The 26,672-nt window shown below is 41.1% G+C and overlaps 1 protein-coding gene across 6 annotated transcripts in view; it reads left to right on the plus strand.

The window, feature by feature from the left end:
* Positions 1 to 26,672, plus strand: part of LRRC9 (leucine rich repeat containing 9) — a 223,684-nt gene that overhangs the window by 18,345 nt on the left and 178,667 nt on the right. For 5 of the 6 annotated variants that reach the window (XR_008848684.1, XR_008848686.1, XR_008848687.1 and 2 more), the window contains exons 2-9: positions 2,181 to 2,269; positions 7,219 to 7,437; positions 10,279 to 10,419; positions 11,998 to 12,061; positions 15,741 to 15,811; positions 19,898 to 20,080; positions 21,376 to 21,531; positions 25,868 to 26,091. Coding sequence is in view for 3 of the 6 variants with exons in the window: in XM_056545291.1 (XP_056401266.1) it covers positions 2,222 to 2,269; positions 7,219 to 7,437; positions 10,279 to 10,419; positions 11,998 to 12,061; positions 15,741 to 15,811; positions 19,898 to 20,080; positions 21,376 to 21,531; positions 25,868 to 26,091 (1,106 nt within the window). In the remaining 3 variants the exon portion in view is untranslated. The remainder of the gene's footprint in view (positions 1 to 2,180; positions 2,270 to 7,218; positions 7,438 to 10,278; positions 10,420 to 11,997; positions 12,062 to 15,740; positions 15,812 to 19,897; positions 20,081 to 21,375; positions 21,532 to 25,867; positions 26,092 to 26,672) is intronic. The other variant, XM_056545292.1, reaches the window with a different exon arrangement.

Consider the following 26,672-nt stretch of genomic DNA (forward strand, 5'->3'; position numbering starts at 1 on the left):
CCTCACGGAATGTAATGAGGGGTGCAGTGAGAATTTACCCCCCACAGGTGTCTGACGGATCTCTGGAACAGTGGTCCGTGAAAATGAAAACTTGTACAGCCCACTGTTCCAAAGATCTGTCAGACACCAGTGGGGGGAAAATGCTCACTGTACCCCTTGTTACGTTCCTCAAGGGGTCTCGTTTCCAAAATGGTATGCCATGTGTTTTTCTTTTGCTGTTCTGGCACCATAGGGGCTTCCTAAATGCGACATGCCCCCCGAGCAAAATTTGCTCTCAAAAAGCCAAATATGACTCCTTCTCTTCTGAGCATTGTAGTTCGCCCATGGTGCACTTCAGGTCAACTTATGGGATACCTCCATACCCAGAAGAGAAGGGGTTACAAATATTGGGGGGTATTTCCTGCTATAAACCCTTGGAAAAATGTGAAATTTGGGGGGAAACACACATTTTAGTGAAAAAAAAAAATTTTTTTTTTACATATGCAAAAGTCGTGAAACACCTGTGGGGTATTAAGGCTCACTTTATTCCTTGTTATGTTCCTCAAGGGGTCTAGTTTCCAAAATGGTATGCCATGTGAGGGTTTTTTGCTGTTCTAGCACCATAGGGGCTTCCTAAATGCAACATGCCCCCCAAAAACCATTTCAGAAAAACGTACTCTCCAAAATTCCCTTATCACTCTTTCCCTTCTGAGCCCTCTACTGCGCCCGCCGAACACTTTACATAGACATATGAGGTATGTGCTTACTCGAGAGAAATCGGGCTACAAATATAAGTATACATTTTCTCCTTTTACCGCTTGTAAAAATTCAAAAATTGGGTCTACAAGAACATGCGAGTGTAAAAAATGAAGATTGTGAATTTTCTCCTTCACTTTGCTTCTATTCCTGTGAAACACCTAAAGGGTTAAAATGATGACTGAATGTCATTTTGAATACTTTGGGGGGTGCAGTTTTTATAATGGGGTCTTTTGTGGGGTATTTCTAATATGAAGACCCTTCAAATCCACTTCAAACCTGAACTGGTCCCTGAAAAATAGTGAGTTTGAAAATTTTGTGAAAAATTGGAAAATTGTTGCTGAACTGTGAAGCCCTTGGTGTCTTCCAAAAGTAAAAACTCGTCACTTTTATGATGCAGACATAAAGTAGACATATTGTATATGTGAATACAAATTTTTTTTATTTGTAATATACATTTTCCTTACAAGCAGAGAGCTTCAAAGTTAGAAAAATGCAAAATTTTCAAATTTTTCATCAAATTTTAGGATTTTTCACAAGGAAAGGATGCAAGTTACCACAAAAATTTACCACCATGTTAAAGTAGAATATGTCACGAAAAAACAATCTCGGAATCAGAATGATAACTAAAAGCATTCCAGAGTTATTAATGTTTAAAGTGACAGTGGTCAGATGTGCAAAAAACGCTCTGGTCCTTAAGGCCAAAATGGGCTTGGTCCTGAAGGGGTTAATATAGTGTTCCTTCTGTAATTAGCAGACACTTTCCTATTCACTTGCTTTTAAAATTATCAACATAAATATGTTTAAAATGTAATATAAAAAACAGCCACTAGATGGCTCTGTTCTGTTCCCTGGCACAATTAATACAGTGAGTTTGAGCCTGACAGGAGTCCCAATGTTTCTCTGCATGGAGCTTGATTGTCAGCTGCACAGAAAGTGAAAGCTCCACACATTCTCACAGACTGGCAGCTGAAGGAGAGCCTCAGTGATAGCAACACAGACTGAAACATGCACAGTGCTTGAGGTCTTCTATTCTTCACAATGCTGCAGCAATATGAGGTCGGAAGTGGTCCCCCCGGCAGGCTACAGTGATGTTATCTCAGCTGGAAAACTCCTACTTTCTCCTGCTGGGAATTTGTACTATGTGAGCAAGAAATAAGGGATGATACACAGCTTTTTAAAGCTCTGAAATTGTTTTTAAGGGTAGGAGAGTTGTTAGGAGTAGTTAATGAACATAGCCTGAGGTAGTTGGGAACAGTTTATTTGGTAACGGGTGCTTTTTAAACATTGCAGAAAAAAGAAATACGTTGCAAAGGAAATTCTTTCAAGTCTGTGGGACTTCCAGCTAATCTGTATCCTGATAGTTTTTTATGAGAAGTAATACTTACATGACTCTGGTATCAGTGAATTCCGTTTCTGATCATGTTTTTTTATTTTATTTATAGACATAGCATTGGGATGCACCTGAAACACTAATGGTGTGAAGATGGTCTCTATTGATGACTTCAGTTCAGAAGAAATAATTAAGGAATTGGTAAGTATTTACCATGCATAGTGTTAACTCATCAGCAATTTTTTTGTTATGTAATTGGTTTTCTGCCATTATAAACCCTTCCATTATGGTCACCAGGGTTATTTGAGTCTGATTTCCAGTGCAGAAACTGTGTAGAGAGGTTGTCAGTCTCTCCTGTGTTATAAACTTAAAGGAGTAGTCTCATGGATAAAAACTTAGTCCCTATCCGCAAAGGGGGGGGGGGGGGGGTCAGAGCGCTGGGACCCCCCATGATCTCCTGTATGGAGCCCCTACTCTCAGCTGGAGCGGCTCGTCACGACCCCGTCCATAGCTGTGGCTGCCATGCTGCCTCTATATAAGGGAGATCCAAAGATTGCCGAACTGCTCTCCAATAGAGATATATGGAGGGGGCATGGCTGCCCCTGCTTCTCCTTTAATGTGAACTACAGGACCGAATCATCACCTAAATAACCCTCCTGGCAGCATTCTGTACTATACAGTTTGCAAATATTCAAGTGTGCTCCATAAGAGGCAGTCTCACACTGCTCTACTCTGCCTCTTGCTTGTGATTGCAGACAGGGAAAAACAGGAGGGAGGGAAGACAAGCTGAAATTGCAGTGTGAGTTAGAGAACAGAAGTTCTAGGTCGCTGATTTATTTATTTAGAGAACTTACTCCACTGAGAATAGAATATGATAAGGTTCCACATTCTCTGTCTCGTGAAAGCAAGGAGCATTGTAGGAAATGTGGACTACATTGGATGCAGTAAGATTTGGAGGTGGGCCCTGTGACTGTGACACACAGGCTTGCCTCCAAACCTCACTGCGCACACAGGGTTGCCACTGGGTAGCCCTGTGTGTCTGCTCATAGGAGAATACGCAGCATATTTCCCACTGCGCAGCGGATTTCATGTTGCGTGAAATATGCTGCATATACACTATGTGTTACTCTCCCCTAATGATAGCCTATTCTGCATTAAAAAAAGAGGGGGTAGACTCAGTTCTCAGGTTCTCTCTAAATGGGATATCTGGAGAAGGATATGTAAAGAGGAGAGATAAAAAGGTGAGAAGAAAAAGAGAAGAGGTGAAAGATATAAATGATAGTTTAGACCATTTATATTTAAAGGAGAAATGCGTCAGAAAACTTTTTCCTTCCCCTGTGTCCGGGCTGCAAAAACAAAAAAATAAACTTTAGCTCACCTTCCTACGTTCCGCCACTGCACCGGTATTGGTGTCCTGTTCCTCCGGTGCTACTCGGGTTCCTGCTTCTTATTCTTGGAATGTCACACTGAGGTCAGCGTATTGCCGGCCACATCGATGTCCAGCCTCGGCTGGTGATAGGCTGAGCGCAATGTCATGTTAGGAGCTCGGGCTGACTCCTTACCTGGCAGTGCGCTCAGCCTATCACCGGCCGAGGCAGAACATTGCTGCGGCCGGCGACACGCTGACCGCAGTGTGACGTTTCTAGCCTAAGAAGCATGGACCCGAGCAGCATCGGAGGAACGGGACGCCAATACCGGCGCAATGGGGGAATGTAGGAAGGTGAGCCAAATTTTTTTTTTTTTTTTTCTTGCAGCCTGGGCACAGGAGAAGGTAAAAGTTTTCTGCCGCTTTTCTCCTTTAACAAATTCTATTCATTAAAGTGGGTACTCCGGTGCAAAACATTTTTTTTTTTTTTTTTAAATCAATTGGTTCAAGAAGTTAAACAGATTTGTAAATTACTTCTATTAAAAATTCTTAATCCTTCCAGTACTTATTAGCGGCTGTATACTACAGAGGAAATTATTTTATTTTAGGATTTATTGTCTGTCACAACCACAGTGCTCTCTGCTGACTCTGTCTATTTAAGGAACTGTCCAGAGCTGCATATGTTTGCTGTCGCGATTTTCTCCTGCTCTAGACAGTCCCTGACATGGACAGAAGTGTCAGCAGAGAGCACTGTGGTTGTGACAAAAAATGATTTCCTTTGTAGTATAAAGCCGCTAATAAGTACTGGAAGGATTAAGATTTTTTAATAGAAGTAATTTACAAATCTGTTTAACTTTCTGGCACCAGTTGATTAAAGTACCCATTTAAAATATCGAAATTTAAAAAGATAATCATACGGTGCTATGGTTAAGTGAGTTGAATCGTAGTGTCCTTGCAACTTCCTCTCTCTATCTGAGAAGTGTTGAAAACACATGTAAAATAATAAACCAATGTATCAATATCAAATGCAACAGGATCGCTTATGTATCCCTCTTAAAAATCAGATGAGCATCAAAAAATATTAAAAATATAAAAATCGATAATAGATAGATGGGGTATAAAAAACTTTATATTGCAGTCCAAAAGTGTAAAATGAATGAATAATTGCTACTGTTCATACAATATTCTGGTACTATGCCTTTAAACAAATAATCGTACAGTCTTATGGCTATTATGTAGCGCAAACAATCCAATAAAGTAAATTGTTGCCACTGTGTATTGGTGTTGTTCCTGACAAAAAAATTATAGTCTTATAGCTACTTTGTAGTGTATACAATATTAAAGCAGTTTATTGCCACTATGTGGCTGATTGTAGCATAGACGAGCACTATGTGCTCGAACCATGTCCTAAAGTAAAAAGTCAGTAACTGCTATGCAGTAAAGAAAAGTGCATATGATAATCGTAGTCCAGGCTTTTCTGGAAAGGAAAAATGCAGTTCCCACAGAGCCCTCTAGTGATCAAGGTGTCCTGTGGATGCAAAGATCAGGGATACTATGTCCTGCTCACCCAGTTGCGATCTTCTAATGTCCTTCATCTTGACCTAAACACTTCGTGTGAATCCAGCCCCAGGCTATGTTCACACTTAGTATTTGGTCAGGATTTTGCAGCCAGACCCCCAGTAATCAGCTACTTTTCCCCTCTCCTGTGGAAAGGGGATAAGTGAATTCTGACTGCAGTACCCCTTTAGCAATACTGAGAAAATTCCTATGTGTGAACTAAAATTTTTTTGATTTTATTGTGGATTTTCAGTGTCTTTCACTCTTTGCATTGAAAAGGTTAAAGTGTACCTGTCGTCAACAAAAACTTTTTATATAATGTAGATAATACAGTTATATATATATTTGTAATATACGTTGATTAAAAATTGTGTATATTTTTGGGTGAAAAAATGCTGTCCCTGCAGCTAATGTCTGTGTGTGTCTACAAGGAGTCCAAATACAGGAAGTGAGGGTAGGACAAGCGGGGCTCTGTGCAGACTCCTGGCTTGTCAATCATCCTGATGTATGAGCCAGGAGCATGTTATAGAGCCTGTGCACACTGTCCTGCTTTTTCTTAGTGCACAGAGCCCTGCTTGTCCACCCTCACTTCCTGTATTTGGACTCCTCATAGAGACACACATGCAATAGCTGTAGGGACAAAAATATACACATTTTTTTACCAATGTATATTACAAATATACATATAATGGTATTATCTTCATTATTAAAAATGTTTTTGTTGACGACAGGCACACAATAAAATCTACAAGTGGTCATCTGTGGAATCTACAACATAGCAATGTTTAGTTAATTGGTAAGAATGTTGCAAATCGCAATAGGTTATAGCTTTGGAGAGCAACATTTCCTGATCCTGCTCATGCGCTTCCTGTAAAGCTCATTTGATAAAAGGGTCACATAAATGAATATCTGAATATTAGTATCCTTTTCCTAGTAATTGGACAACACTTGTTTTTATTGATGTCCAATGTAACTTTTTGTAATTGAAAAACACTGTTGCTTTCTGAAGATTACAAGACAATGAGTTACGTTATGCCCTCCAGTCGCAGATGCTGGCTGTGAGAGCATGGTCCCTTTACCTGCTGCTGCCGGCGGGGCTGGGATTCGCATCGCGGGTTGCGCCCGCATGCGAATCCCAGTCTGTCACTCACCAGGTCCCCCGCCTCTGCCTCTCTGCTCCGGCGCACATTTCCCCGTCCCCTAGGGCGCACATGCGCCGGAGCTTTAAGATTTAAAGGGCCAGTGCGCCCATTAGTGTAGTACACCTGTGGCTCATTAAATTCCTCCTCCCACACTTCCCTGGCTGATCTTTGTTGCCTTGTGCCTGAGTGAAAGCATACCTGAGAGTTTCCTTGACTTGTATCTGATCCTTTGCTCTGTGACCTGACCTTGCTCCTCTGCCGCCTGCCTACTGTCCTCTTGGTATGTCCTGACTACACATATACATATGTATGCAATTGAAAAATGCGACTGTAGCCGAAACGCGTCTTGCGTTTGAATAAAAGTATAACCGCATGAAGACCAGTGAGTGCCGGGATTCATGACTTATCTTATGTCCTGACTACACTACTGTGCCGCCTGCCCTGACATTCTGCTATGCTGAGTATGAGCTACCTTATCCCTCCTGTGCCTCCACTCTCCTCAGCCGCCTATGTGGTCGAGCCGTGCCACGGATAGCGACCTGGGTGACGTCTGCCGCAGCAAGTCCTGCTTTGCGGCGGGCTCTGGTGAAAACCAGTGGCACCTTAGACTCCGCTCCCTGGTACGGTCTGAGTCATCTACCACACAGGTTCAGCGGATCCACATCCCCGGTGTTCCTGTCTTCTGAAACGTGAGTGTTACACAATTCTTTGAAATTGAACTCTGAAGCTTATATCATTGTTCGGCAAGCAGCCGTGAACCCAGAATCCTATAAACAGTGCGGTTCTTCTAAACCAAACTTAGATCACTAGGGTTTTTTGTGATCTAAGTTCAGATCAATGAGACCTTACAGGGACAGGATGGTGCAGCCGTAATATACTGTATTTGGTTCTTAAAATGTATTCATATTATGGCCATCTGAAATGGGCCTTAGTGAGGATTCAGGGGTCCAGGAAGTGACAAATTAGTCCGAGAATGTTTTAGATACAATCAATGGAAATACAGGATGATTCTTTTAATAAAACATATACAAGTACAGTATATAGTAAATTGTACTTGATTTTCATAACAGTATTTTCTTTTGTAGTGCATGTGCAATGGTGTAAATTATGACAGAATTAGACAAGATGGACCAGCAACCAAAACGCTTGAAATGTTCTTTTCTGGCTACCCTCAAATGGTGGGGCTCTGTTATTTTCCAAATCTTACCAACTTGACTATTGTCGGACAGAGTATAGAAAGTATCTGCAACCTAGAATCGTGCCCGCTACTTGAAGAACTGTGGATTACAGAGGGTCAGCTAACAGTAAGTTTCTTTCCATTAGACATGTTTTCATTAAAATACAGTACAATGATGTAGCATGACAATAATGGCAGCACAAGACCAAGACATTCTCATTGCCCCCTTACAGTCAGTCCACATTAATGTGCAATTTTTTGTAACTTTCAAAATGCTCCTACATGATGGGACCATTTTTGTTAGGTTTAACTAGGTAGTATACTTTCAAAGACTTTGCATAATTCTATATGGGAAACTTTTATAAATCTTATTACAAAAATTCCTCTTTCTTCACTTGTAAGCCACTTATTTTCTTCCCTCCTGCCTCCTGAGACCAGACACTCTATTAACTCACTTATGAATTTGGTTAGGTTCTGCCTATAGAAGTCTGTGGAAGGGAAAAGGGTTTAATTGCTGAAGAAAGACGGAGGCAAAAATACAGGAATTTACATAACTGCAGCTTTTAGTAAATCATCTATGTCTCCCACTGCTAAATTTATGGCTTACACCGCTAAGTACTGCTATTTAATGTCCTCCATGCTGCTACTGCTAATGAGGGTGTGCTATAGAGATACATTGGGGCAAAAAGCTACCAATTGTGCAAGTTTTCCCACTTAAAAAGATGAGAGAGGCCTGTAATTTCCATCATAGGCATACCTCAACTATGAGAGACATAATGAGAAAAAAAAATCCATAAAATCACATTGTCTGATTTTCAAATAATTTATTTGCAAATTATGGTGGAAAATAAGTATTTGCTCAATAACAAAAGTTAATCTCCATACTTTGTTATATTCCCTTTGTTGACAGAGGTCAAACATTTTCTGTAAGTCTTCACAAGATTTTCACACACTGTTGCTGGTATTTTGGCCCATTCCTCCATGCAGATCTCCTCTAGAGCAGTGATGTTTTGGGGCTGTCGCTGGGCAACATGGACTTTCAACTCCCTCCAAAGGTTTTCTATGGGGTTGAGATCTGGAGACTGGCTAGGCCACTCCAGGACCTTGAAATGCTTCTTACGAAGCCACTCCTTCGTTGCCCTTTACACGGATCATTCTTCCTGGTCCCTAGCAGAAAAACAGCCCCAAAGCATGATGTTTCCACCCCCATGCTTCACAGTAGGTATGATGTTCTTTGGATGCAACTCAGCATTCTTTCTCCTCCAAACACGACAAGTTGAGTTTTTACCAAAAGTTCAACTTTGGTCTCATCTGACCTTATGACATTCTCCCAATCCTCTTCTGGATCATCCAAATGCTCTCTAGCAAACTCCAGATGGGTCCGGAAATGTACTGGTTTAAGCAGGGGGACACGTCTGGCACTGGATGGTTTGAGTCCCTGGCAGCGTAGTGTGTTACTGATGGTAGCCTTTGTTACTTTGGTCCCAGCTCTCTGCAGGTCATTCACTAGGTCCCCCTGTATGGTTCTTAGATTTTGCTCACTGTGATCATTTTGATACCAAGGGGTGAGATCTTGCGTGGAGCCCCAGATCGAGGGAGATTATCAGTGGTCTTTTATGTCTTCCATTTTCTAATAATTTCTCCCACAGTTGATTTCTTCACACCAAGCTGCTTGCCTATTGCAGATGCTGTCTTCCCAGCCTGGTGCAGGTCTACAATTTTGTTTCTGGTGTCCTTTGACAGCTTTTTGGTCTTGGCCATAGTGGAGTTTGGAGTGTGACTGTTTGAGGCTGTGGACAGGTGTATTTTATACTGATAACAAGTTCAAACAGAGCCATTAATACAGGTAACAAGTGGAGGACAGAGGAGACTCTTAAAGAAGTTACAGGTCTGTGAGAGCCAGAAATCTTGCTTGTTTGTAGGTGACCAAATACTTATTTTCCACCATAATTTGCAAATAAATTCTTTAAAAAATCTTTGCATTTTTATGGATTTTTTTTCTCTTTTTGTCTCTCATAGTTGAGCTATATCTATGATGAAAATTACAGGCCTCTCCCATCTTTTTAAGTGGGAGAACTTGCACAATTGGTGGCTGACTAAATACTTGTTTGCCCCACTGTATAGCAGAATGTTCTTTTCTTCTGTGTGTGCCGTGTATGGGACAGTTCTTAGCAGCAAGTCTCCTTCTTATGAGGGTGTGTTCTATAGAGGTATAGGACAGAATTTCTTCTTCTGTGTGTGTGCAGGAGACATCATAGCAGCTAGTCTCCACCGACTCTAAATGTAAAACTGCTGAAAATGTCAGATACACGTCATTTAATGACCAGGAAAAGGAATATGTAAAGCCGCTCCTTGATATGCCACCTGATTAAAACCTTTAAAAAAAAACACCCTTTAAAAATGTCAAGTCTACATCTTATTACAGTAGTAGGTATGGGGATCAGATTTGACAAACCTCATGCTGTGGTCTTCTGCATGGAAATTGCTTCTTGCTCATTCTGTGGTGGATTTGTTACAAATGTTTTCTGCAGATATTACCACCAAGATCTGTGGTGTAGTACTGCAAATTTGAGGTTAGATCTGCAGCAGAAAAATTTCCACTGCATAAAAAGCCATTTAACCTATTAGTACGCTTGAGGGAAATTCACTATTTTTTCCAACCCAGGAAAGCAGTGACATGTAGCAATCTACTGAAGTGGAACTTACAGCATTAACTGCTAGTAAGTATTATTTTTAGCAATATTTTTATGTGTCATCAAAGCAATGTCATAACCACAGAAAACAAAATTAATTTGGGGGGAATTTATCAATCCCCTCCAGCCTAGAGTCAAAGTGGAGCTTGCACAAAACTTTTTTGCAATGTTGCCATTCTGTGTTGGCACAAAGAATGATAAATTATCCCCTTTGTGTTTTAAGATGTCAATATAATTATATGAGGCATCTTGTTTTTATTCATTTTATTTTATAGAGAATCGAAGGACTTCAAGTCTGCCACCATTTGAAAAAATTATTCCTTTATCATAACAGCATTACTACTATTGAGGGTTTGGAAAACCTAGAGAAATTGGAAGTATTGTGGCTAAATGATAATGAAATTGAAGTAATAGAGGTGAGTTCACAAGGCAACTCCTCAAACAGGTTACAAGGCCTGATTCTCAAGCTTAACCCATTAAGGGACCACAGGTTTTTCCATACAGATTCATATGAAGGCTTATTTTTTGCACCACTAATTGAACTTTGTAATGACATCAATTATTTCACCACAAAATTTACAGCAAACCCAGAAAAAAATATTTGTGGGGCAAAATTGGGAAAAAAAACACCATTTTGTAAATATTGGTTGCTTCTGATTCTACGCAGTGCACTTTTCAGTAAAAATTATACCATATATTTATTCTGTAGGTCCATATGGTTACAATGATACCCAATTTATATAGGTTTTCTTTATTTTACTACTTAAAAAATATATAACTACCGGTACATGCACCAAAATTAGTATGGTATACCCGTCGCTGCGGCATGGGAAGGTTATGAAGCGAGCTCAGAAGCTGAGCTCGCATCATACCCTCACGGTCCCGGCTGCTATCAGCAACCAGGACCCGTGGCTAATGCCGGACATCGCCGTTCTGGCAGATGTCCGGCATTAACTCTTTAGATGCGACGATCAAAGTTGATCGCTGCATCTGAAAGTGAAAGTAAAAGCATCCCGGCAGCTCAGTCAGGCATGGCACAAGCATCAACAGGATTGGAGGGTTGGTCAGAAACTATTTAGTGTGAACGTGAAGATTTGCTTTGACAGATAATTCCTTTTAAACATTTTCTACTGTCCGCTGCCTACCAGTGCTGCTTTAAAAGGCTATGGACAGCTTTATCATTGTAAAAAGGTTTTCACATATGTTAGTGATTACCTTGGATTAAGAATTGTGCCCAAGTTTCAGGCTGCAATAATTGTTTTGTGTATTTGCAGAGCCCCTAGAATGCAGTTTGCAACCTGCTCCAAGTTTTTGACTTTTCCCCATGTAGACCTGTCCCTCTTAGTAATACATTCTGGACACTGTCTTACATTAGGGCAGCTTCATTCCTGCAATATCTTATACAGTCAATGAAGGATGTCATCACCCTTGTGCTGACATTGGTTCTGATTCTGCGGTTGGAGATTTCTCCTTCTACCCTTGCATATCTTGTACTGGTAGTTGTGCTTTCTCTCTACACGTGTCCACAGACTGTGAAAACTGCCTTGTGTCTACTTTGCCTCCTATCTACAGGGGCCTGGGTGATCTGCCCTCCCTGATAACTAGAATGCAGAAATAGCACCTTTAGAGCCAAGAACAGTGCTGTGATGGATATATTTGTCACATTCAGCAGGACAGCCATTTATGTAAAGTACTTACATACTGCTGGATCAAAATGGTACAAAAGTTTTGATGAACATTATTTTGGAAGTTGCTTAATTTTTCAACTTGGAAGCAAATGAAAATTTAAAAAAATTCAGTGAGAAGTTGTCTGTAGTTTAAAGGTCACTGTCCAACACTAAATATGAATCTAATAAGAAAACAAAAAATTAAGAATATAAATCACTTTTTATAACATTATATAATATGAGCAAAGAACATGTGTTCCCTACATGATTTTTTCATTTATCAGCTGCTAGAATTTACATCTTCTGTTTTGTTTTTTTTTCTTCAAGGGATTGGATACACTGCAGAGTCTTAAAGAACTTAATCTGGCTGGAAACTTGATACACTCAATAGGTATATAAATATAAACTGAGAAAAGTCTGCGTTCCATAGTCTTCTCAATTACATTTTTAGCTGTAATCACACAATCCTGTTAATCCTACCACTAGCAGGAGAGTAATATGGTAAAGCTGCGGATTAAAAGGGGTACTCTGCATAGACTCGCAAAATCAGTGCTCCGGGCTGTGGAGCAAATTATTATAAATCATTTTCAATAACAGAAGGAGGCAGACAGTGGTGTACATTGGGCTCGGGGTCAGGTGGTAGAGACTCTGTATCGGAGTGAGGCTAGGTTTCCACACAGGTTTTTTTCTGGCGATTTTTTTTTTAAATTGCCACTGCAGTTTTTCATCCAAAGGCAGAAGTGTATTCAAAAGGAATGGGAAATATAAAGGAATGATTTATACTTCTCCCTTATGGATCCATTTATGACTTTGGCTTAAGGACTGCAATGGCAGTTTAATAAAATAAAAAAACATCCGAAAAAAAACCTGTATGGAAACCTCGCTCGATAGTGAAAAAACAAACAGATCCCTCTGGTGGTGTTGCTTGACACTACCCATTTTTCCTGAGTAAAGTACATTTTCCACATCCTTCTATAGCATCATTGTATCACCAAATAACCTGGAACAGGATCTCCTGGGGCACCATGACAGCCACTTTAGTTGTCTGAATGGCATGTACGTACTTGGCTCCAGGGCATAAATAGTTGATAATTGCAATCATCAACTTAGGTACCTAAATATATAAGAAAACTACTGGGTTTGTTAAAGAAAGGTAATTGGGGAGATTTATCAAACCTGTGCAGAGTAAAAGTTGACAAGTTGCCCATAGCAACCAATCAGATTGCTTCTTTAATAAAAAAAAATAAAAAAAAAGGCCTCTGAAAAATGAAAGAAGCGATCTGATTGGTTGCTATGGGCAACTTGTCAACTTTTACTCTGCACTGGTTTTGATAAATCTCCCCCAAATGTCTTAAATTTGCCTCTATTTTCTGAATTCCTTATGGATGCTACGAAATGGAATCAGTAAGCTGCAGCAGGAGCATAGTTAAGAGCTCTTGGGCTCTGGTGCAAAAGTTCAACTTTGGCCCCCCAGGCATAGCCTGCCCGTAACTTTCAGATATATTGTTGGCAATGTTGACTTTAGACCAGTGTTTCCCAACCAGGGTGCCTCCAGCTGTTGCAAAACTACAACTCCCAGCATGCCCAGATAGCCAACGGCTGGGAGTTGTAGTTTTGCAATAGCTGGAGGAACTCTGGTTGTAAAACACTGCTCTAGGCCTTTGTAATTAGAGATTGTGGCAGTTACTGTTCTCTCTAAGTTGAGCAATACAGAACAGCATTGAGTAGATATTACTGTGCTGGATGTTGGAAGCAACATAGCATGGAGTGGAAAAATGTTACTACCTTGATAATAAAATATACCTATTGTCAGGTCAGGGTAAAACACACTATACTAAAGTGTAGTGTGTGAAACTACAGCTCCTAGCATGACCTGAGGAATACTAATGATATGTTGGTTGCTAGACATCATCTTTCTGTGGTGACTACAGCACTGTTCAGATGCAGTCAAAGACAAAATAAACATTTTACTTTTTTTTTCGCCCTATAGGACGCACCGGCATATAAGACGCACCCAATTTTAAAGGTGCAAAATCTAGAAAAAAAAAGATTCTGAACCCAACAGTGATCATTAACCTGCGGACCTCCACATGTTGCAAAACTACATCTCCCAGCATGCTCGGACAGCCGTTGGCTGTCCGGGCATGCTGGGAGTTGTAGTTTTGCAAAATCTGGAGGTCCGCAGGTTGAAGACCTCTGGTATAGGAGGTAATACTCACGTGTCCCCGCCGCTCCGGATCCGTCACCGCTGCCCTGGATGTCGCTCCATCGCTGTCGCCGCGTCCCCGTGGTGTCCCCGACGCTCCGGACGTCTTCTTCCCCGGGATCCACGCTCTCCGTCGCCGTCATCACATCGCTACGTTGCTACAACGTGATGACATCGAAGGAGAGCGCCGGCCATGCAGGGGATCCCGGCACGGAGTAGACACCGAGGAGGCAGGTAAGGTCCCTCCCGGTGTCCTGTAAGCTGTTCAGGATGCCGCGATTTCACCGCTGCAGTCCCGAACAGCCCGACTGAGCAGCCGGGTTAGTGTCACTTTCGCTTCAGACGCGGCGGTCAGCTTTGATCGCCGCGTCTGAAGGGTTAATACAGGGCATCACCGCGATCGGTGATGTCCTGTATTAGCCGCGGGTACCGGCCGTTGATGGCCGCAGGGACTGCCCCGATAGGTGTGTAATCGCCGTATAAGACGCACCAACTTTTCCCCCCCAGTTTAGGGAAAGAAAAAGTGCGTCTTATATGGCGAAAAATACGGTATATTCAGTGTCTCACAGGTGACATGTTCTCTGATCGGAGTTGTCCATTTTCGCCTTCTCTATCCGGCCCAGGCCCCAATGAAGACTTCTTTCAGACATGTCTCAGTTATGCAGAGTTTGCTATCCAGATGCCTTTGGATCCGTAACCTCTGTACTAAATCCGACTTATGTCACACACTGCCATATGCTTGCCCCCTAACCTGAAAAATTAAGCAACTGTGACCCCTTAAAGGGATTGTCTGAATTATACATACAAAATTACTGCCTATATTGTAATAAAATTAAAAATTTTCTACACTCACCTGTTTGATGCTCAAATCACTGGCTTCAGCAGTAGAAGGCTAAGACCCAGAAGCCAGCAGTGGTTGGCTGCTTGTTATACAGGCCTTTCATCTCTGCAGGTAAAGGACCTGAAAAAGAAGGATGTACCTTTGAAACGCGTTGTCCGTGTCTAAACTACCTATTTATGTCTCAATAAAGACAGTATCTGTTCATACAACTTTCGGGTGTGCGCCTCTCAGCCAAAAAATCAGATATTTTACTTGGTATATGGGAACCTTGCCAGGTTATCCCAACACCAGCTGAACTCTTTGTTTCATCTCTGCAGGGAAGTAAAAAAAATAAATAAATAAAAAAGGACAAGAGAGGCAGCACTGTGCATGGCAGAGATAAACCAGATGAAACAGGTGTGATTATAGAATATTTAAGTATTTGTATGTGCCACTGTGCCACCCCAAGTAATTTAATTATACCACTGTGCCACCTGTGCCTTATTAACCTGTGCCACCATACCCTAATGATTGTACCACTGTCCCCAAATGATCCCCATTAACAAGGGATGTCTTCTTCAGCCTGTGACAGGTGCATGAAATGTCCGCCCACCTCTTCATTTTGACATGTGATGCTGTGATGCGAGAGGGGTGCGGAGTTGGAGACTCAGTGGGAAGATGGCATGGAGGGTCCCTAGGAGCGGATTAAGGGGCTGGGACAGTGTCCTGTTACTGCAATATATAGATATAGATCGATAGATATTCAAAAGAATCATTTTGCAGAACAAAATAATGAAATTGGCCTGGACAAAAATGATGGTACTTGAACTTAATAATTTGTTGCGCAACCTTTTGTGGCAGTCACTTCAATAAAGCGATTTCTGTAACTCTCTGAGACTTCTGCACTTGTCTCCAGGTATCTTGGCCCACTTCTCATAAGAGACTGCTCCAGCTGTCTCAGGTTTGAAGGGTGACTTCTCCAGCCATATTTATTGTGGCTGAAATGTTCAGCGTGTCTTACTTGTGCTTTCTTTTTATTCACAGGCAGCTGCCTAGATCCAAATGTTCATCTGGAGAGATTAAATCTGTCTGGTAATAAAATATCTTCTTTTAAGGTAAGTGTGAATATTTCCATGTGCTACTGCACCTCCCATCTGTGTATAGGACAAGTCCTACAAGAAACCAATAGCATTATCCCAACCTCTATTTTTCCTCCATTTGTGCATTTTAGTCATTACTATAACACAAACAAACACAAATAATTATAATTTATTGTTTCATTGGAGTATTTTTGTTTTAAATTGGTTTTAATTATGAATGAACTAGGTACAGTATGTGTTTATACGTAAGTATTATTTATTTGTGATTGAATTATGAAGGATGCTCTGGTCCTACTTGAGCTCTCCATCTGTTGCCCTTTTACCCTATCTGTGGCACATATAAAAAATGCTGGTTCAGCACTGAAATTCACTATCGGGGAAATTTCACATTGTTTGCTTTGGTAAGCAAGTTCTGAAGTAATTTGTGTTTGCTTTGATTTTGCTTATGTGTGACATAAGCAAAAAACAATAAATTACTATATAATGCAATTTTTTTGCATACATAAGCAAAAACTAATAAATAACTTCAGAACACCACTGGGAAACACCACCTCCTCTCCTCTGTGTTTATGAAAAGTTTTCACTGCTTTTTTTTCCCTAAATGTACTAAACTATTTTTTGTGTGTTTTTTTCTTCTCATTTCAGATCCGTGTATGCAGAGAACTTCTTTGTCTTCAGTGGACTATGTAGATGACCAGTGTTTTTTTTTATTAATAAAATGCTTAAAGAGGACTTGTACGGGGAGTGTTTTTAGGAATAAATTTTTTTTTTATAAACATGTTGTTTTTTTAATTAAATTTACTTTACAGGCTTAGTAGTGAAAGCTGTCTTATAGACAGAATCCATTACTAAAACAGCTAGCACTAACCCCCAATTATATACCCCGATATCCACCGCCACAGGGATGTCGGGAGGAGCCCGTACCAACAGGACCAGAGGGTCAAAAATGGCGCTCTTGGGCTGAGGTGGTAACAGGCTGGCGTTATTTAGGCTGGGGAGATCCTCGCCCACCCTGATAATGTCAGGCTGTTGCTGCTTAGTTGGTATCTGGCTGAGAATGAAAATATGGGGAACCCCACACTTTTTTTTGAAATAATTAAATAATTGAAAAAACAAAAAACGTGTGTGTTTCCCCGTATTTTCATTCTTAGCCAGATATCAACCAAGCAGCAACAGCCTGATGTTACCAGGGTGGGTGAGGACCATTGTTACTGACCCTCTCCAGCCTAAATAACGCTAGACTGTTATCGCCTAGGCCCAGTAGTGCAATTTTTGACGCTCCGGGCCTGTTGGTACCGGCTCTTCCCGGTGGGTACCAGGGTGGTGGCGGTGGGTACTGGCGTAATAATTGGGGATTAGCATTAGCTGTTTTTGAGGCCAACTCTGAGCCTGGCTTAGTAATGGACTCCGTCTGTAAGACAGCTTCCACTACTAACACAACACCTTTAAAAAACTTTTATTCCAAATAACACTCCCCTAAGCACTCGTTAACCAGTTTATTAATATAAAAAATAAAAAAACTTCGGTCATCGTTGTAGTCCTCCGAATCCGAAATAGTCCTTTGCATAAACAGATTTGAAATGCTAAGAAAAGAAAACACAAAAATATGTTAGTACATTTATAGGGCTCTCCCCTGGGGAGAACACCCATAAAGCAGTGTTTCCAAACAGGGAGCCTCCAGCTGTTGTTAAACTACAACCACCATCATTTCCAGACAGCCTGTGGCTGCCTGGGAATGATGGGTGTTTTAATTTAGCAACAGTGAGCCTCCAGTTTAGCAACAGTTGAGCAATCGCCGGACACTTCTGAAGTTTCGAAGGACAGTTTCGGGAAAGGGGGCGAGTCCTCTAAAATGTCTGAAGTGTCCTGCGATTACTCAGCTGTCTACCCCTTTGTGAGAGGAAGGATCTTCAGCCGCAGGATGCCGTGGAAGAGTGAAGCTAATCCGCATGCTGAGAACTGTCGAGCACGTCTAGTGTGCACTATGGGTGATGTCTGAGCAACTTGTCAATAATTACGGCAATGACACTAATACTTTAACCTGACTCCTGCCGTCCAGACAGTGTTAGTCACCGGCAACAGAAACAGGCTTTGCTAAGTACACTATGCCACCCCAACAGCCACATTTTGCTTTAGTCGTGTAGCCAGTGCTGCTCATGTCTCACTATACCATTGTTTTCCCAACCAAGGTGCCTCCAGCTGTTGCAAAATTACAACTTCCAGCATGCCTGGACAGCCAAAAGCTGTCCAGGCATGCTGGGAGTTGTAGTTTTGCAACAGCTGCAGGCATCCTGGTTGAGAAACACTGCACTATACTGTGCAAGAACATTTGTTCGTTGTATGCACCTATTGGAGAACAGGATTCAATTACCAGAACGCAAAATGGAGTGTCGGGTTAAAGGGGTACTCCCGTGGAAAACTTTTTTTTTTTTTTTTTTTTTTTTTATCAACTGGTGCCAGAAAGTTAAACAGATTTGTAAATTACTTCTATTAAAAAATCTTAATCCTTCAATACATTTAATGGCCTGTATACTACAGAGGAAATGCTTTTCTTTTGGATTTCTCTGATTTCGCGACCACAGTGCTCTCAACTGTCCATTTTAGGAACTGTCCAGAGCAGCATATGTTTGCTATGGGGATTTTCTGGAAGGATTAAGATTTTTTTTTATAGAAGTCATTTACAAATCTGTTTAACTTTCTGGCACCAGTTGATTTAAAAAAAAAAAAAAAAAAGTTTTCCACGGGAGTACCCCTTTAAGGCTTGCTTTACCGCAAACCAAAGACACTTCCAGCATAAGTTATGAAAGGATCCTGATTTTCATTGAGGAAGCAATGTGTGCAAAGATGCATAATCCGCACATCTCTGTTTGCTGTCATTCAGTATGAACCTTCTAGATTACATTCAGTTCTGGTCCTGCAATGATCAATGACAGGTATAGTACAGTTATCAGAGCTGTGACTAACACCGGCTTGTCCATCACATGACAACACAATAAGGGTGTCTGATAGATACAGAAAGTATTTGGTAAAGGATAACTTTCTTTTTGTTGAAACCAGAATCCCCCTTTAAATTACTAGAAGTGGAATGTGTAATCCGTTGTTTAAATTTAAGATGCCCTAATAGCATCATAAATTTACCTTATGGTTTGTACTAGTGGGATCACCAAGGGAGTCTTAAAATGTAAAGGCTTCAATTAGCCCAGAGGCTATAACATTAGTTAGTGTTAACTCCGTTAAAAGCCAGGTAAGCAAAAAATGCAAATAATTAAAGCAACTGAATTGACTGATAGGTAGTAAACACTGTATTTAAATCCTGTGAAAAGGTACAGGCATTTTGACAAGTTTATGGAATGGATCAGGACACAAAAATTAAGAACGATACAGATAGTCAGATTGTGTTTTTTTTTCTTCTGAAAGGGGTACTCTGCTGCTCAGCGTTTGGAACAAACTGTTCCGAACGCTGGAGCCGGCGCTGGGAGCTCCTGACGTCATAGCCCCGCCCCCTCATGACATCACACCCCGCCCCCTCAATGCAAGTCTATCATGCAAGGCTGTCACAACCCCTCCAATAGACTTGCATTGAGGGGGCGGGGCATGACGTCATGAGGGGGCAGGGCTATGATGTCACGAGCTCCCGGCTCCAGCGTTAGGAACAGTTTGTTCCAAACACTGAGCAGCGGAGTACCCCTTTAAGGGTAGCGTCACACAAAATGGATCTGCAGCCGATGATGGACCCTACAGTGTGCCTCCAGTTGTGCCTGCTTGTAGCAGCAATTCGCCGCTACAAGCAGAAACACAGTGTTCTGCGAGTCACCATGCGAATGCACAGTGTACTCGCACACATCCCGGCTGCTCTCGGCCTAGCTCAGGGAGCAGGGGGAGCGGCCACATTACTCTCCGAATACGCACAGCGCCTCACAGATCGCTGTTTGTCTGCTCGTAGACTACGAACAGGCACTGCTGGACACTCACTGTAGGGTCCATCACCGGCGGAGCCGCAGCATAAAATATGCTGCAAATTTATTCTGTGTGACCCAACCCTAACAATGGAAAGTATGTGATTGCTTTTTCAAAAATGTTATTTTTCTTTATTTTTAATAGGAGATTACTAATTTATCAAGACTTCCAAACCTAAAGGATTTAGGTCTCAAAGATCCACAATATAGTCCCAATCTGGTCTGCCTTTTCTGTAATTACGTGACGCATGTGTTATATCATATACCGCAGCTACAGAGACTTGATACATATGATGTATCGCATAAACAAATCAAGGATTTAGCAGAAGTAAGTAATTCCTTGAAGGGTTAAGCACATTTTAAACTGTTTTGCATTGTTATAGTCTTCGGTATTCTTGTTGAAAAGTGTTTATCCCAATATTAAAAGTTATTACCATTTTCACACTATAGGGGACAACTAGTTGCACCATGGGGATCACACTGCTGGGACCCACACCAATCACACCAATCATGAGAGCAGAGGTCAATTGCCCCTAAAGTAAATAGAGCGGCAGCACACATGCTTGACAACCATTGCATTCATTCTTTATGGGGCTGTGTATCGGACGAGCCATAGAGAATTGAATTGAGCAGTGGCTGACCATGCACTCTGCTGCTGCATTCACCTAGAGGACATTTGGCATTTGCTCTTGTGATTGGTGGGGGTTTCAGAAGTCAGACTTCCAATGATTAGTTAGTTACCACTTATCCTTTTTGGACAACATTATATATAACCCCTTTAATGCTTCTTATATCAAATACCAGCTGCCTAGGTTCTATTGGAGGCCATATGTACAAAATTCTTCTAGAGGAATATATATTAGTATTTATGGAGTCTGATGGCACATGACTAGATACACTAAATGAAGAAAGCATTTAGTGTATCTCAGTATATAAGGCACAGATAGCGCCCAGCTTTCCTACTATTTGAGGTTGAGCCCACTTTTTTCTATTATGATGGCACATGCCTGTCTGGCAGAAAAATCCTTAGGATGCCTCATATGAAATCTGAGGGCCGTATGTACCACTGTGGGAGTCTTATTACTCTCTATACAAAATAATGCCCTAATACAGCCATGTTTGTGAGCATTTGCTGTTGCTGCTAAAGTAAAATGTGTCTTTGATAGAGCTTTTAGTAATTGCGTCAATGTGACAAACAGGACTATGAACAGACTGCATCACATGATCCTTTTCAGAGTTTCTGTCTGGCTGAGAGGGACATGTATTATTTACTTCTCTCTGGCTCTTTGGAGGCTGTATTGTAGGTATAATTGTGCTCACTCGTATAGCTTTGTTAGGGTATTAGACTGATATGCTTATTTTAATAGGTCTGTCATGGCGATAGCTTTTCTTTAAGATTGAAATGACCAATGTCATATAATGGCTTTTATATTTCATTTGTCAATTTATCTCCACAGCTATTGTAGATGGAGGTTAGTTAATTTTTTATGTGTGTTTTTGTCCTTTTGAAAGCGCATATGTTGGCGCCTTGTTGTTTCTGTTGTATATGTTATCAAACTAAATTTCTCAATAAAAAACAGTTGAAAGTAAGATTGAAATGACCTCTTATAAATCATTTTTTAGTCTACAGTGATGAAAAAACTGATGTATTACAATATGCGTATGAAGACAGTTCGCAGACAACTGAGGGAAGAATTAGAAAAACTGAAAGATCTGAAGAATAAACTGAAACAGACACCACAGGACAGAATTAAGCGACTGATTTTCCTTGTGAAAAGTGTAAGTGTTAAAACACCATTTAACCCCTTCCCGCAGAATGACTTATATAAACATCAGGTTATGCAGGTAGTTCGCACATCCTGATGTTTATGTAAGTCATTCAGTCAACCTGGCGATGCGTGGCATCGCACGGGTAAACAGGCAGAAGTCGCGCTGTTACCTGTGGGAGACAAGTTCTGCAACACACCCCAGGACCATCTGTTAATGGTCCTGGTCAGCAATCACTGTGATTGGTCCCTGTGGACCAATCACAGTGTCTCAGTTGACTGGGGGGGTGAAAGTTCAGATCCCACGCTCTGCCCGCCCCTAGAAGTCCGGGCAGAGCAGGGGAAGATGACCCCGAGAGCTGCGGGGGCCAATGTGGCGGGGAAGGACATACCTGGGGACCGGCGCAGGTAGCGGGACCAGGGACCGGCGGCAGGCAAGTGGAGGGGGCAGCGTTGGCGTCGGCATCAGAGGCAGCAGTGAACATTGCTGTAAAGTGATCTTCACTGCTGCTTCTAGGAGTTTCAAAACTACAACTCCCAGCATGCCCAGACAACCTTTGGCTGTCCGGGCATGCTGGGAGTTGTAGTTTTGCAACATCTGGAGGGCCACTGTGCAGTGGTCTCCAATCTGCTCTTTCAGATGTTGCAAAACTACAACTCTCAGCATGCCCAGACAGTCCAGGCATGCTGGGAGTTGTAGTTCTGTAACATCTGGCCCTTCAGATGTTGGCCCTTCAGAAAATTTTTAACGCAATTTCTCCTGAGTACGGAAATACCCCATATGTGGGCATAGAAATGCTCTGCGGGCGCACAAAAAGGCTCGGGAGTGAGAGCGCACTATGTACATTTGAGGTGATTTGCACAGGGGTGGCTGATTGTTAACAGCGATTCTGGCATAAATATTAAAAAAACACTAAAAAACACATGTGACCCCATTTTGGAAACTACACCCCTTAAGGAACGTAACAAGGGGTATAGTGAGCCTTAACTACCCACAAGTGTTTGAAGAATTTTCATTAAATTTGGACGTGAAAATAAAAAATCTGTATTTTTTCACTAAAATGCTGGTGTTATCCCAAATTTTTCATCTTCACAAGGGGTAGAAGGAAAAAAGCCCCCCATAATTTGTAACACCATTTCTTATATATACCCCTTATGTGGACATAAAGTGCTCTGCTGGTGCACTACAGGGCTCAGAAGAGAATTGGCCATTGGGCTTTTGGAGAGAGAATTTGGCTGGAATTGAAGGCCATGTGCGTTTACAAAGCCCCCATGGTGCCAGAACAGTGGAACCCCCCCCCCCCCCACTGTTCTAAAAGTCTGTCAAACGACAGTGGGGTTTAAATGCTCACTGCACCCCTTATTACATTACTCAGAAGAAATGGGGTTAAAAATTTTGGAGTGCATTTTCTCCTATTACCTCTTGTAAAAATTGTAAATTTGGGGGGAAAACTACATTTTAGTGAAAGAAAAAATAAATAAATTTACACATCCGACTTTCACGAAAAGTCGTCAAACACCTTTGGGGTGTTAAGGCTCCCTGTACCCCTTGTTACATGCCTTGAGGGGTGTAGTTTCCAAAATGGTATTCCATGTGTTTTTTTGTTGTTGCTGTTATGCCCCCTAAAAACCATTTCAGCAAAATCAGCTTTTGAGCCCTCTAATGCACCCACAGAGCACTTTACGTTCACATATGAGGTATTTCCTTGCTCAAGAGAAGTTGGGTTACACATTTTGGGGGGATTTTCTCCTTTTACCCCTTGTAAAAATTCAAAAACTGGGTCTACAAGAACATGTGTAAAAAATGAAGATTTTGAATTTTCTCCTTCACTTTGCTGCTTTTCCTCCGAAACACCTAAAGGGTTAAGAAACATTCTGAATATAATTTTGTATACTTTTAGGGGTGCAGTTTTTATAATGGGGTAATTTATGGGGTATTTCTAATATGAAGACCCCTCAAATCCATTTCAAAACTGAACTAGTCCCTGAAAAATTCAGATTTTGGAAATTTTGGGAAAAATTGGAAAATTGCTGCTGAACTTTGATGCCCTCTGATGTCTTCCAAAAGTAAAAACTTGTCAACTTTATGATGCAAACATAAAGTAGACATATTGTATATGTGAATCAATATATAATTGATGTGGAATGTCTATTTTCCTCACAAGCAGAGAGCTTCAAATTTTCAAATTGTTCATGAAATTTTGGAATTTTTCACCAAGAAATGATGCAAGTATCGATGAAAATTTGCCACTATGATAAAGTAGAATATGTCCCGAAAAAACAATCTCGGAATCAAATTCATAAGTAAAAGCATAACAGAGTTATTAATGCTTAAAGTGACAGTGGTCAGATGTGCAAAAAATGCTCTGGTCCTTAAAGGGGTACTCCCGTGGAAAACTTTTTTTTTTTTTTAAATCAACTGGTGATAGAAAGTAAAACAGATTTGTAAATTACTTCGATTAAAATTTTTTAATCCTTCCTGTACTTTTTATAGGCTGTATACTACAGAGGAAATGCTTTTCTTTTTTGATCTCTAATATGTCACGACCACAGTGCTCTCTGCTGACCTCTGCTGTCCATTTTAGGAACTGTCCAGGGCAGCATATGTTTGCTATGGGGATTTTCTCCTGCTCTGGATAGTTCATAAAAATGGACAGCAGAGGTCAGCAGAGAGCACTGTGGTCGTGACATAATAGGAATCCAAAAAGAAAAGCATTTCCTCTAGTATACAGCCTCTAAAAAGTACTGGAAGGATTATGATTTTTTAGTAGAAGTAATTTAGTATTTTGTTTAACTTTCTGGCACCAGTTGATTTAAAAACAAAAGTTTTCCACGGGAGTACCCCTTTAAGGTCAAAATGGCCTTGGTCCTTAAGGGGTTAAAGGGGCTTTCTGATCTCACAATAAAAGTACCTACACTAGTTTGAATACTCTCCAGTTGATGTCACAATAGATCATTATTTTAGATGTAGTGCTATCAACATGATTAGCGATACACTACTTCTTTTGTGAGTCACAATTCCAATTGACATAGCATATCATGGAAAGTACATACAGGAGAAGGACCTCCAGTGAATGGCCAGATATCCTTCTCCTGTACACTGAGCAGTAAGAAATACCATACCGCATCGCCGCTCACCTCTGGTCCAGGTGCCAGGTGCAGACCTAGTGGCCAAGTAGTAAATGCAATGACTAAGCTGTGATGCGTTCAACATGGCTGCTCACCTCTACATTCGCTGGGCTGCATGCATAGCACGTTACACTCACTGTTTGGCCTGGAAAATATAGTGAGCAGTGATGCATGGACATTTATCTAGATAACACCGGCCCGGCTTGCTGCCGTGCCTTGATATCATGCCATTATGGTCATGTTGGTGGCAGCTACATCTATTCTTATTTTTCATTTTCACTATATTGGCCATCTCTGTACAACACTTTTATGGCTTGCTGTAGCTCTGCTACTGAGATACTGCATGTTGGACTTGTTTACATAGGCATTTCAGCTACACACAGTATAATAGTAAGTCAAACCTCTTACTTTACTTAAACTATTTGCACACAGTTTTTAAATATCGAACAGCTCCTATAAAAAGTCAAACCGGATAGCATGATAATACTATTCTCTAAATAATTTTTTTGCATTTTCCCATCTCCCATATTTTACAAACTAAGCAGAGTACCACTTGGCTAAATACCAGGATAATAGAAAGAATGCCATTAATGTCATGTACTTACATATTCCAGATGGTAATGACACTATATGGCAGCATGCACGATAGGACTATTATTGGAAAAGCCATAAAGTCCAATCACCTTGAGCACAACAGTCAGTCAAGCAAGGTTGTCATATCATAGAAGGATCACCTCCAGATGCCTTGAGGCCAATAAGGGATGAGGCACCTGTGCTCATGTACGCCCTGATTGCCATGTAAAATTGGTTTTCCAAACATATAAAGTTAATGTGCTATCCACACTACCACCGATCAGTTGTTAAAGGGAGACATTGTTTACCAGTGAAAGGTGCAATGCTGCAGTACCTTACATTGCTGCTTCTCATAGTACAGCAATACAGGTATAATCAGTGAACTTCTAAACAGCTTATTGGTGGGGTCCGGGAACCAGACCTTGGCCAGTCATAAATATTATAAGGCTAGATAACCCCTCTAAATGTAAATTAACTGGAAGGCACAGCCAGACCAAGGATTTGGGGAGTAGAAATATACAATTAGGTTTTCCTGTCATGATTAAATTGGGAAAGGGATGAAGTTTTGAAAATAGTTTGCTGCTTGACAAAGTGACAAATATTTATGGGTTCCATCTAATGTTATTTTCTTATTTTTTTCTTCGTAGCTAGAAGAGGACCAATCAGATGATAGCCTACAGGCATTAAATAAGAACCAGAACAACATTTTCAAATCTTATGATCATACTGAACAGCAAAGTGCTATTGAGGAATTTAAATCATTGGAAAAGGAAGAAAGCAACGGAAGTGACTCGGTCCTGAAAGAGCAAATATGCCAAAAGTTGAGTGCTCTAAAGGAGAGAATACAGTTCTGGACACAAAGAATGGATGAGTATGTTGTGTTGTTTATAGTAGATACTATCGTTATCATTATATCAAGACACTTAACGCATAATATTTTATTAATACAGCCACAAATGTGACTTCCCCATCCATTTTCTTTGTGGTCACCATGGGCTGAGTGTTGTGACTCTGTACTCCGGCAAGCACTAGCAAACAGGTGTAACCCACCACTACAATAAATGGACATGTATAAGGGCTGGTTCACATCATGTTTTCTCCCATACGGGAGCGCATACGGCAGGGGGGAGCTAAAACCTCACGCTCCCGTATGCTTTCGTATGCGCTCCCATATGTAATTCATTTCAATGAGCCGGCCGGAGTGAAACGTTCGGTCCGGTCGGCTCATTTTTGCGCCGTATGCGCTTTTACAACCGGACCTAAAACCGTGGTTGAACCCAGCCTAACTCACGAGACTTCAAGTTTTCAAATATTTTACAGAATTTTTTTTTTTTTTATTATTAGGAAAAGTTTTGCTACTTTCCAAAATATGTTTGGTTCCACTTACTAATAATTTTTAAAACCTTTGCTTGCTGGCTGTGAATATAGCCAGCATGGCATTCTGGGAGTTGC

Source organism: Hyla sarda, chromosome 11 (genome assembly GCF_029499605.1).
Source record: "Hyla sarda isolate aHylSar1 chromosome 11, aHylSar1.hap1, whole genome shotgun sequence".
In the NCBI taxonomy this organism is placed as follows: domain Eukaryota; kingdom Metazoa; phylum Chordata; class Amphibia; order Anura; family Hylidae; genus Hyla; species Hyla sarda.